The sequence below is a fragment of the Opisthocomus hoazin genome, chromosome 6 (assembly GCF_030867145.1).
Source record: "Opisthocomus hoazin isolate bOpiHoa1 chromosome 6, bOpiHoa1.hap1, whole genome shotgun sequence".
NCBI classification, from domain to species: Eukaryota; Metazoa; Chordata; class Aves; order Opisthocomiformes; family Opisthocomidae; genus Opisthocomus; species Opisthocomus hoazin.
The window spans coordinates 72556051-72568318 of record NC_134419.1 but is presented as its reverse complement, the minus strand read 5'-3'; the positions used below and the strand labels follow the sequence as shown (position 1 = coordinate 72568318).

At 41.8% G+C, this 12268-nt stretch overlaps 1 protein-coding gene across 2 annotated transcripts in view; it reads left to right on the top strand.

Moving 5' to 3' along the window:
• SHTN1 (shootin 1) overlaps positions 1-12268 on the top strand; it is a 66724-nt gene that overhangs the window by 41565 nt on the left and 12891 nt on the right. For both annotated transcript variants that reach the window (XM_075423814.1, XM_075423815.1), the window contains exons 9-14: positions 1792-1938; positions 3467-3620; positions 5834-5939; positions 7672-7754; positions 10641-10750; positions 11395-11448. In XM_075423814.1, coding sequence (XP_075279929.1) covers positions 1792-1938; positions 3467-3620; positions 5834-5939; positions 7672-7754; positions 10641-10750; positions 11395-11448 — 654 coding nt within the window. The remainder of the gene's footprint in view (positions 1-1791; positions 1939-3466; positions 3621-5833; positions 5940-7671; positions 7755-10640; positions 10751-11394; positions 11449-12268) is intronic.

The following is a 12268-nucleotide window of genomic DNA, read 5'->3' as shown; positions in this document are numbered from 1 at the left end:
TTTAAGAAGATAAAATGTCAATCAGATGAGTTGCAACACAAAGGCAAAACTTTGCAGCTCGGGGTGGGTACCTTTGATTCTGAACTTCTCTTGCCGGTGAATTGTTTTTTGCCACAGCCCTGCTAGCGTAAGGTAACGGAAGCGTAATTGCTTTGATGGGCAGAATTTTGGGACAGGGAGCCGATGTCCACTGCACATCTGCACCACGCCACAATGGCCTGTGTATTGTCATAAATTTATAACAAGGTAGAGTATTAGAGCCTGTATTCATCGTTTCCTCTTCACCGAATACTTCCAGTCCTTTCTTGCCTACCCCCATGGCACAGCTTTGCCCAGTGAAGTGTTCGTTGTAGGTTTTATTAGTATTAAGGCCGCATCAATTGACTCTTGTTGGCACGCAGGGTCAAGCAGGCTGCGTTGTGAGTGAGAAGTTCAGCACGGTCAGCAGGCTGCTCGGTCCGTGGGTGCAGCTACAGGGAGAGTTGCTTGCTAAGAAGACTCGGTTGAAGTGGTGGAATGCTTGCCACAAATCTGCATCAGCTGCTGTTTCTTTAAAATTCAATTATATTAAATAAAATAAATAAATCGTGTAGCATTGCAGTAACACTGGATGGGAAGAAACCACATGTTGTATCTGTAACTTTGGTTTGTGAATAAATAGTATGGGAACCTGAAAGGATCTCTTGGAACTTTTGTATTTCTAATAGTTTGTTCTTAAAATAACTTCTTTCTTTTTCTGTGCTGAACAACAGTGTTTTTACAGTCAGAGGGAGTGTCTGCGTTCTCAGGCTGTTCTCTGCTCTCCTGCCGTAGGCGGCATGCTTTGCTGACCTGTGCACGCTCATGTGAAACCTCAGCGTGACCCAGTCCCTGTTTCTGCTGTAAGAACAGGCACAGCTGAGGTTGTCGGGTGTGGAAACCCTTGTTGCCTGGGGGACAACCCTCTACTTGAAAGAGATGTCAAGATGCAGAATAAATTCACTAGGAATTTTTTTTTGGCAGGAAGCAATCTTTTTTTTCCAAGCTCCTAAACAGTCTGGAAGGAGCAGATCTCTCTTAGGGAAACTGCCTGTGCTGACAGCCTCTGCTGTTCTGAGGTGAAACCTAGAGAAATGTGTGACATTTTTCAGTCATGTCTCTAGACTGTCTGATTATCCCCCCCCCCCCACAATGTATCCATTCCCTGCATCAGAAGTATAACTGGGGAAGTGGAAAAAAAGCAAGCAGTAAAGTAAAAGGCTGAAGTTGCCCTGAAATGCCTTTTCCTGGGGCAAGTGCATACACTGATTACACAAACATGGACTGAAATTTGTTTCCCAAAGACACTCCATCATTCACTTATCCAGGTGACCCTCAAATAAGTGGGTTAGTGCCAAGGCTTGCAGATGTGTTTGAGGAGATAGCTTGTGAATTCATAGACCTTTTTTCCTGCACCGAGAGTTCTTTTAATGTCTCCAGAGCTCCGAGAATAGGGATCAGATTGTTCCTATTTCCAGGAAACAAAATTCAGAGATGCGTTTAAATCCTGAATGCCGCCAACGTGTGGGTACTTGAGGTGCAGCAGGGTGGCTCCCTCAGCAGACACCTGCTTGCTGTCAGTGTGAGCTTAGCTCTTGCAAATTTTGCTCTCAGCCTTCCTTTCCCCTTCCTTCTCACCTTCTTCCCCTCTGTCTCTACCGTATTAACTAGATGTTAACGTCTTCATTTTCTTCCCAATTGCCTTTTTTTTCAGGATAGCATTAGACTATGCTTAACTATTGTTTTTGTTGGGGGTGGGTTTTGTTTTGGCAGATGTTTATTGAACAAAACAAGATGAAAAGGCAAAGTCAGTTGCTTCTGCAAAATTCTGCTCCTGATCAACAGCTTTTGAAGGCTTTGGATGACAATGCTAAGCTAACCCATACATTAGAAGAAGAGAGGCTTCAGCATCAACAAAAGGTAAAACGATTATTTTTCATATCATGCCAAAGTCTTTGAAAGCCTCCTGAATTTAAGGAGTGTCATGTATTTGTTATGTTCAGAATTATTTGAGATCTTTTCCCCCAGAAGAGTTTACAATCTAAAAACTGAATATCAGAGAAGACTGTGATTCCCTTTTTCTTGGTCACTGGTATGACATGAGTGCAAAACCTGAAGGTTTTTCAGCCTGAGGGCTCTGATTTAATCAAGTGTTTTTTTCTGGATGCCAGTAAAGCACAAGCTTAATTACAAGCATTGCATGAAGTTCCATTAAGTGAAGAAGAGGTGACAGGAGAATATTTTGCATGTTGAGGGTATTTTGGGGGATAAGCGAAGAAGACCACGAAGACCACCAGGAGGTGAGAGGTAGGCAGTTCACATTAGTAGTCTGGTCTCTTGCTAAAGAAATGGATGGGAAAGAGCCAGACGTACTGGAGCAGGGAAATGTTAGGTGAGCGCTGCAAAGTGATGTGATAGGATCTACAGTGCTAGGATCTCAACATATACATATATATATATGTATATATATACTTGACTAGATCAATCTCTAACTGGGAGAAATCACCATTGCTTCACTTGAAAGCCTGAAAATGAGTTTTCCTGTAGCTGTGAGGCCTGTTCTTAAAACTCTGGTAATAGAGTAACGCTAGGAATAGGTAGACAGTTCCTGTGCTTTCATCAGTGCAGCAATACTAAGAGTATATGTAATCTCACACGCTTCTGAGTGAGTATTTTGGAAGAACAATTGCCAGTTTATAGAAAACCTCTGCATCTTTGGCTCCTTGAAGTCTAGAGCAAAATGTGTATGTTTAGGGAGTTGGGAAGTGATTGCTACTCTGCACCCAAATGCTACCTCTAAACCTGGTGTTCCCTAAACCTGATGTTTTGGTCAGGCATTGGAGCCGGGTGTCCAGGGAGGTGGTTGAGTCCCCATCCCTGGAGGTGTTTAAAAAACGTGTAGATGTGGCACTTTGGGATATGGTTTAGTAGGCATGGTGGTGTGGGGTGGATGGTTGGACTTGATGATCTTAGAGGTCTCTTCCAACCTGAATGATTCTATGATTCAATTCACCCGCTGGCATCTGCATGAGTTGAGACAAGGGAGTTTAAATAACCAACCTGTCAGTGGAAGCAGACAGTAGGAGAACAAAAATGTCAATGTTCTCATGCTTGAAATGAAGAAATGTTCTGAAATTAAATTCTAATTATGTGATAAAAACTCTATAAAAAGAAAAAAGGGAACATCTTATAGCTTAAGTACTTTGGAGCTAAAGATGTATTCTAAAAAACAGAAAACAAGTTAGGATCAGAATAGAAAATTCTGACTTCTCTCAGAAAAATCTGTCCAGCTCTCATTAAAAAATTGTCCTCTTTCTGGGAGTTGTAGTTCACTTATATACTATAACATCAGGTTTTTGGGAATAGCTGTGCCTAATGGGTTGTTTGTCAGAAGGAAGGGCAGCAAATACTTTTTATTGTAATGAAAGCAATTGTTTGCCAACTGCAGGTCAAGGAATTGGAAGAGCAGCTAGAGAATCAAGCACTGCATAAGGAGATTAGTCGTCTTAAACAGCAACTAGAACTTTTGGAAGAAGATAAAAAGGAACTAGAGCTTAAGTGTCAGAACTCAGAAGAAAAAGCCAGAGACCTAAAGCATTCAGGTAAAATTGTGTAACAACTTTCATTTTAGAGGTACAATGAGGCGGGCTGAGTGGTGCACATCTGATAGAAAGATATGCGTTACATTTGAGACGCCAGAAGCAACAGCTTTTGTGTAGCTGAGATCCAGACCTGTGCTTCACAGGACAAAGTACAGCAACTGCCTTCGACCACAGAACAGTCATGTCCAGAATGGGTGCGAAAGAATAAGCTTGTAAAGCTTCTGTAAGGTATAAAAATACTGTTGTTAGATTGCCCTGAGTCTTACAGATGGCTATGTACCTGTGAAGGGGTTTCTCTGTGAAAGACACCTCCCTTTGTATTCAGTCAAAACGTATCCTCTTACCTATTTTTAAAAATAAATAAAATGGGATAACTCTGCTTTTTTTTTTTAATTGCAAAGATGCACAGTGATTTATCATCAGACTGTGGAGTCTGCATTGTATGAGTTATACAAAAACATCCCATAATTATCAAGCTACCCATCATTTAACAGTCTTGTAATAGAAAACTCCAGTGAAAATAAAGACATGATTTAGCCCTTCATATTGACATGTGAGAAAACAGTTGCTATTGATGTGAAAGGGTCTGGAGAGGGTTCTTTTTTCTTTCTCATTTTTTTTTCCTTTTTTTTTTTTCTTTTAAACAGATATTAAAAAGCTAAGTACTGCCTTTGGAGCCATACAAAGGGAGTTAGCCAAACCAATCCAGTGGGCTTTTATGACTCATACCCATGAGAATTATATATCTAAATCTCTTGTAGTCAAATTTTTGTTCCGTGTCAAGTGACTGAAAGGAAAGAAACAGTCTTGCTAGCTACTGTGTGTGTCTGTCTCTAAGATTTAAAATAATGCCCAAAGAAAAGATTCACAGAATATTTAGGAGGGCAGAACTGTTGCAGTGCAGATGTTCATACAGTTACATCGATCAGGATGGGGCTTGTCTGCAGCATCCTTTCTATTCAACGAGAACAATTCTGACCTAATGCTCTTGATTTAAAATTGCTTTTATAAAGGGCCCCTGGTGTCTGTGGCCTCGCTATAGGAAATGTGGGGCTATGGCTTGTTTGCAAGTGCCTTTGCTTTCAGTCCCTGTTCAGCCCAAGGCCTAAGCAGTTGCTGTTTTAAGTATGATACCTGCTCAGGAAAGCATCTGAGCCCATATCAGAGGAGGCCAAAGTCCCTATCCTTAGTCAAGACTCCATGTATAGCCATGTTTTTCTGAAATGTATCCTTAAGAGCAGGATTCTCTTTAAGCTTCTTAGCAGCCTTGCTTGGAAGGACTGCTTTGTATTAGTTTTACATTACTGAGCCTTAAAAATATGCCTAGGCAGGCATATGAGTTGTTCTCAGCTGCCTTGGAAAAGATCTGTCCTTCACAGCAGATTCCTTCCTTCCAGGCTTATTTATCCTCCAGAAGGAATTTATCGGCATATAGATTGTACCTGGAATTTAAAGTCACTCAGTTGATTTTCCGCTCCCCCCACAAAGTAAATATCGAAGATTGTAATTTTAATTTGAATCCATCATTATGAGAACAAAGAACCATATCCACTTTGGAAATCATATTTTGTACTTCTGCCATAATTCCTACTGTATTCAAAAGCAATTGCTAAGAATTTTTGTAACTAAAAGAAGTTTAAGACTTTTTTCCCTCTGTTTCTGCCTTCCCGAGTTAATTGCATTTGACAGCATTTCAAGTGCAGAAAACTCCTTTCCACACTTTATATCTGACACAAAAACAGGAGAGAAAGAATCCATTCCACCCACCACCCACTTCTGGCTATATTTGTGGGGAAAAACCACACCAAAGTCCATCAGGAAAGCACAGAGATAAGACTGGAAGCTGAAATGGTTCATTCCTCTCGTCTTCTGTTAGTTCGTTCTCAAATGGACCACAGCAGGAATGTGATGGACTTTTCCCTGCTCTGTCATTTTGTAGGAAGAATCTTGTATGAGGGGAGACCGTCACTTTAGTTTAAAAAGTAACTCAGATTGGAGGTAACTGGTTTAATGAGAATCCTGTGCATCTAGGGCACGGTTCTTAGTAGAAAATGTTGCTGAAAATAGGACTTTGTAGCAATTGCGTGGTTTAGTCTCATTGTTTGTCTTTTAGTTAACCAGTAGGTTTTTATCTTAAACCGTCAGAGTTGTTTTTTAGAGCAGATGTGAGAAACCAAGAACTCACTTTAGTTTGCTTTATTGCTCTTGCGCAGTGGATGAACTTCAAAAACGAATACAGCAGTCTGAAAATCCTGCACCACCTCCTCCACCGCCACCCCCTCCTCCTCTGCCTCCTCCCCCTCCTCCCAACCCCATACGGTAAGTGCTTTAATCGGGCGTCACAGATTAAGGCTTTGCTGAAGCAGAATACATTACATGAGCTTGCATCCAAGCAGGAAAAGTGTCTTCAAAGAAAAAAAGGCTTTCTCCATCTTTCTTGAGCTCTTTACCAGCAGGACAGGCTCTCTGCCCCACCTGCCAACAGACCAACACCCTGGCCAATTTTGAGCAGTGTCTGCCTTGCCAAGCCTAACAAATTGTCTAGACTGTGACTTTGGAGGAGGAGGGATACCTGTCTCCTCTAAATTTAGGAGATTGTTTTTTTCTGTTCACCTGGTAGCTGTAATTACAGACTTGTGAAGTGCTTGTCTGAAATCTACCGCTAAGAAAACCCCTTTGAACCAAAGGATATGTTGGATTACTCTGTGTCCCTTCCTGTCGGATACTGGTGATGAAAATGCAGGCTCCATTGAGTTCCTACAATTGCTTTCATAAGTTAAAAAGAAAAGAAAAACCAAAACATCAAAATAAAAAAACCCACAACCAACAGAAAATCACCACCCCATCATCAAGTAGTTTTGGGAGAAATTATGAAAATTAAGCCTGATTTTTGCAAAGGACCATGAAAGAGGCTGACCAACAGATGAAGTATCAGGCGTTAGACCCACATTAATTTCTTAGTTAATTTTAGGAACTCAGCTTATCTTCATATTGGCTGCTTAGTTTTAAAAATAAATGGACTCCAGTGAGACTTTCTAACCTTCTGCAATAGAAATTACATACAGGAGTCTTGTTAACTATTGTGTTAAAAATATTAATAGAGATGATTACTAGGGAGAATTCATCCCTTTACGCATCTTTGATTTTAGAAGTCCACACTAAACATTTTCTGAACAGTTGTGTTTGATCTTTTGCTCCTTGTATGTCTGTTAACTCATTTGGCTTGCTTGCTTCTTTCTCACCGATGTGCAGCATGAATTAACTGTGTGGGGGTGTTGTAGGTTTTTTTGTTTTGTTTACGTTTGTGCCCTTTATTATTTGGAATAGGTAACACTGTTCATTTTAAGCCCTGTAGCAGCTAAATCAGAGTATTCCCTTCAGGCACTGTGAAGTTTATTTGCATAGAGGTGGTTTCAGAGCCTGAGCACTGGATGCTGCTTTGCTCTGGGACAGAGTTTTGACCCTTTGTGTCGGGGAGGTCGCTCCACTCCGTAAGAAGCGATGTTCCGTAGGCAGCGATAGGTCCCACTGACAAATCAGATCCACGTAGGAGCTTATGCTTGGGCTTTAAGATGAATCATCTTGCCTGGACTTTTACGTTTTGACTATAGTGAAGGGATAATTATTTGACACTGTAAGAAGATTACAAACTTGGAGTTGGTGAGGAGATACTGATCACCATATTTAAGTGTCCTCTGGAGAATAATACTTCAATATCTACAGCTCTTCCTTCCTTTTATTATGCTGGAACAGCTTCAATTTGTCATGTGTCACAATGAGACACTGTCTTTTAATATTCAAATCTTGGAGTGTTTTGATTTGTGCCTAATGTCTGTTCAAAAGAAATTAATATCTCTGGTGCATTTTGATGGGAGGCATTGTGGGGGGTGATTCAGTACACACATCTGCATTAAAGATCTGTTAAATGAGTCTTTTGTAAGTAGCTGTATAATCAGGTATAAGCAAGCTGTTTGTGTGTCATGTTCAAGTTCATTCTGACAGTGTGTAGTACACGACAGAATGACAATCTGCAGTTTCGTTTTCCCCAAAGGTCTCTCATGTCAATGATTCGCAAGAGATCTCACTCCAACACCAACGTGAGCAAGAAGGAGAAACCTCCTCAGCAGGAGTCAGGTATGGCTCATCCTTTCTCAGGTCATGCGGATTATTCACCAGGTACTGCAGATGAAGCCAGTGAAAACGAACTGTGGGTACAGCTGGTGATGCACATGCGTATAATTGTTGACATTAAGAACTGCTGTCCATGTCCAAGCATATTCATCTACCTTGCAGTCCAGAAGTGTGATTGCGGCCCAGTCCTATGTGCTCTGAGATAGGGAGTGGCATCTGTGGCATTGTAGCTTTGGTACTCCAAGCTTCCTCGAGATCCCAAGCAAACTTGAGTAGCTGTCGTAGCCATCTATGCCCTCGCAGCTGAGCTGGTGATCAGCATCCAATTTATTTTTTCGAAATGGATTTTAGTATGAACAATCTTTGAGGCTGCAGGTTAAACACCTTAAGGGAAGACCTAGCACTTGCTGTAACTGAAAAAAAGTTCTTATCTTCCTACTTCTGGTTCTCGTGCTTATCAGATATGTCACTGAGCTGATTTCATTTGCTGATGTGGCAGAAAAATTTACCTTTCTTTTTTTCCCTTGGGGAGAGGGTGGTCATGTTTCTTACGGCTCACAGGAGGATCTGACAAGATAAACACTTAGCTGGGTACGGTGATGTGCTGGGTGAGATGGACAGGAAGAAGAGGACAGTTCTGTTTAGGCCCCATGCTGTTGTACTGGCTCCCTGCAGCTTGCCGAGTTGCACCCTGGCAGTTTGGTGCTGCCTGTAGTAATTGCACTACAGCAGCGCTGAGAGGCTCAACCTGTGCCTTTACACTGGAGACACTACAGCACGTAGCTGCAGCTACTGTGTGTCCGGGGCTTTGCTCTTCCACAGGTTATCTGGGAGAGGCAGAAGACAACAAGCATTAGGCAGAGAGCAGGTTGTATACAGGATAACACAGGGACGTTTCCAACTTCCAAATGGCTTCTTGTTTGTGATTTCTTCTGTCCAGAGCCTCTCCGCAGAGCTAGTTTGTTAAATGCTTTAGTTTTCATCCCTCAATTCATGTCTTATGAAATTACCACTCAGAGTTGACTGTAATGCTAATCTTTCAGTAATACTGAAAACCTAAACCAAAACAGAATGTTGTGCAGGTCCCTTAGGGAGTCTTTGGGAACTGGTTACCAGTCTGACAGAAACTGTTGGTCTGGGTAAAATGATTAGAGAAGTGACCTTGTACCGAGATCTCTGATGAAGAGTCAATCTTATCCCTCAGTTAAAGTTCAGTTATGTTGCCTTCATTTATCAAGTTTCCTTACCTTGAAGCGTGCTGGATGCTTTGATTACACCTTTTTGCTGAGACTGTTACAAACAGTGATTGCAGGAAATACTATGAAATTCACTCTAAGTTCTCTACATCCCATTCTTTCATTATTTATTAGCAAACTTTAACAGTTCTGACCTTTCTTCAATCACATATAAACTGCTTCTTCTCTTAATAGTTGAGCTGTTCTTAAAATAAAAATAAAAAAGGGGGAAAGTTCTTTCTTGACCTAGTTATTATATTCAACTTGAGGCTTCTTTTGACCCTTGTTAAGGACTTAGAATGAGTGGTTTCTATCCCATACCACCAATTAAGCTTTTATATTTGAAACAGCCTGTTTGTGAAATTAAAGCCTGACGTTGAATCGGCTTACAATACAGAAACTGCGTTTCTATGAATCATCAATAGTACCCTGACAAGTGAGAGAGCAAAAGTCTATTTAAAATTCCTGTTATATAAGGTACAATATTGCAGCTTTGAATAGCGTCAGCTGTATTTCTCCATGTATTTGCTTTAGTACTCTTTTTTTTCACCCCCTTTTTTGGTATGGCACGTTAAGTGTCTTTTGTTACATTATCCAGAACACTGATAAGTTGTTAACAGGTATTGTTTAGGTTCGTCGCAGCTTCCCATTTCATCTGAACATTTTGCAGTCCTGATACTGAATCTCTTGAAAAAGCAACTGTTTCCTTTCATGGCATTTAAGTTTTGCCCTTTAACTCGATGCAGTGTTCTTTAAATGTATGGTTTCAGTTCAGCCGGAGATGTTGGTGTATTGTTACAGCAATGGACCCCCATGAAACAGGAGACACATTTGGTTGTCTTCTGACAGGCTGCACATAGGCCTCTCCGTGGGGCATTAGCAGCTTGCCCCGTGTCAGTGAAACCGCGGCAGTTTCTGCTGAGCCACTGTGAAGAGACACGGTGGAAGTGGGGCCGTGTTCTTCCATCCTTGGTGCTTCCGCCTATAGCACTGAGCTTTTGCAATTCCCGGACAGTTACAGGAGCTCTGCGTTTGTCAGGATCTGGACCCTGCGTCTGTCCAGACTTCTGCAGGCACTGGGGTCTGGCGTTTGCGAAGTCCGGGGCTGGATCCCCAGTGTGTGTAGACTGGCATTTTATCTGTGAAGAGCTTGCGACAGTTTAGCAATCTTCGCTGTCGGCTAGTACTGCTGTATCCAGAACCTAGCATCCTGATAGCTAGAGATGAGGTTGCTGGTTTCTGCCACCATGTAGATGTATGCAGCGTAAGGTACAGTGCCTCTCTGTGGTGGGGAAGATTAAGATAGTGGTCCTGTAAGGAAGACCCTGTGAACAGCCCACTTGTGGGGAGAAAAATAAGCCTATGTATTTACACTTATCATTTACATTTTTAGTAGAGGTGAGAAAAAGCATGGATTTGGACAGTACATGAGCAATATGCATCACACATACAGGTAGGAAGACCTGCTGCACAGAGTATGACGTTGTATATGCAAATGCTGTTTCATTATTGAAATAATTTATGATTATGGTAACTGGCTGTTTATGGCAAGCAAGCTGTTTAGGAGGCTGTCTGTTTAACGTGTTTATTTCTTTGTGCCATTTCTCTGTAGTTCACACCTGGAATGTGATATGCTCTTTGATTTTTGGAACAGGTGAAGAAGTCACGGATCTGAAGAGACAAGCTGTTGAAGAAATGATGGACAGAATTAAAAAGGGAGTTCATCTGAGACCAGTCAACCAGTCAAGCAGGCCTAAAACAAAGGTTTGGAGTAAACAGAGTAATAATATTAGCTAAGTACAGTAATTTACACTGAAAATAAATCAAGCTTTCTGTAAAGCATTCAAAAGAATACATTTGCCTGACTTCATTTGCTTTCCCTGATTTTGAATAAAATGAGTGACAGTAGCATATATCCGAAGAAAAGAAAAAGAAGTGAAGCCAACAGTAAGTAAATAGAAGCCCAGTTTCTTTGACACAGAAAGGAACTGAAAGCGAACATCCTGTAAACAAACAGCTACTGAGAAACAAAAAGCACAGAGAGAATAACTGAATTGGGTGAAGGGGGTGATCGAGAAATAGGGTGTATCTAGCAGTATATCCTCCTTTTATGCAACACTTAGCACTAATACCTGAGTGTGGATACCATAAAACACTGCTTGCCATCTTCATGAAAGCATAATCTTTCTTTATGTGTGGGCTGTGATTCACAGTACTAAGAGCTAAGACTCTTCCCTTCATCTGTGTAAGAAAATAGAGTGAGTGTTAGCCATGTGAGCAGAGAGAGGAACACAATCCCACTGCATGCCTGTGCAGTAGACCCTCGTGCGGTGTCTGTCTTCAAGTGCACAGTCTGTCGTGGTCCATTTCGCGTGGCATTAACATGCGTGTCTTGTGTTTGTTTGCAGCCAGAAACACCAAAGCCCTCTGAAAGTGCAATGAAAGAATTAAAAGGGATTCTGGTAAGCAAACTTGTAGTTTGTATTTCAGTTTTTCCTGCTCATGAAGTTGACAGGCCCTGCTGTTCAAAATGGCCGAATATTTGAAACTGCTGCGTTAGAGTTTTGGTTTGAAGCTGTAGAGAGGCTTTGCAGTGAATCCCCCGGTTCCACTTCTGACTTTGGTCAGACTGAAAGATTGGTTTTGGTCTTGCTAACAGAATCTATTTTGGAGAAAATTAGCCTGTTACCTCTGCTCAGGGTCTGTGTGTTCCTGGCACTAGAGGGGATGTTGTGGTCTGCACCTGCCGTAGATCCTTTGGAAAGTTTCCAAGTACGCAGGGTGGGGATGCCTAGGGAAGGAGTGGCAGCTGAATAAATCTAGTCCGAAGTAACGCCCCTGAACTGCACGTGTGGTAGACGTAGGGTTCCCCTCATCAGCTGTTCTAAACTCCTGCTTTCTCCTGAGGCACCAACTTTCTTGTTAGCGTAGACGTAGCCTCAGTAGAGCAAGAGCTCTCTAGTCTGTCTGCATTTGTATGTAGAAAAACTGATTTTGAGTAGCTGTCCACATACCCATCTACCACTAAATGAGAACGTCGGGCGTGTGTGTGGTCCTGCTGAGAGCAATGTGCTAAGCTTGCTCCTGTTCTGTCCCGTACTCATGCCTCGCATTGCTTATTTAACTGGTTGCTTCTTTTGTGCAAGTGCTGAAATGGTATCAAACAGTCAGCAGGAGACATAGTTCTTGCTCCCTGACTTCTGTGACCCTGAAGCTTTTAAAGTTGAAGAGCAGCTTTGGCACATCAGGTGAGATTTTGCCTTTGTAAGGTGAAATACGGTG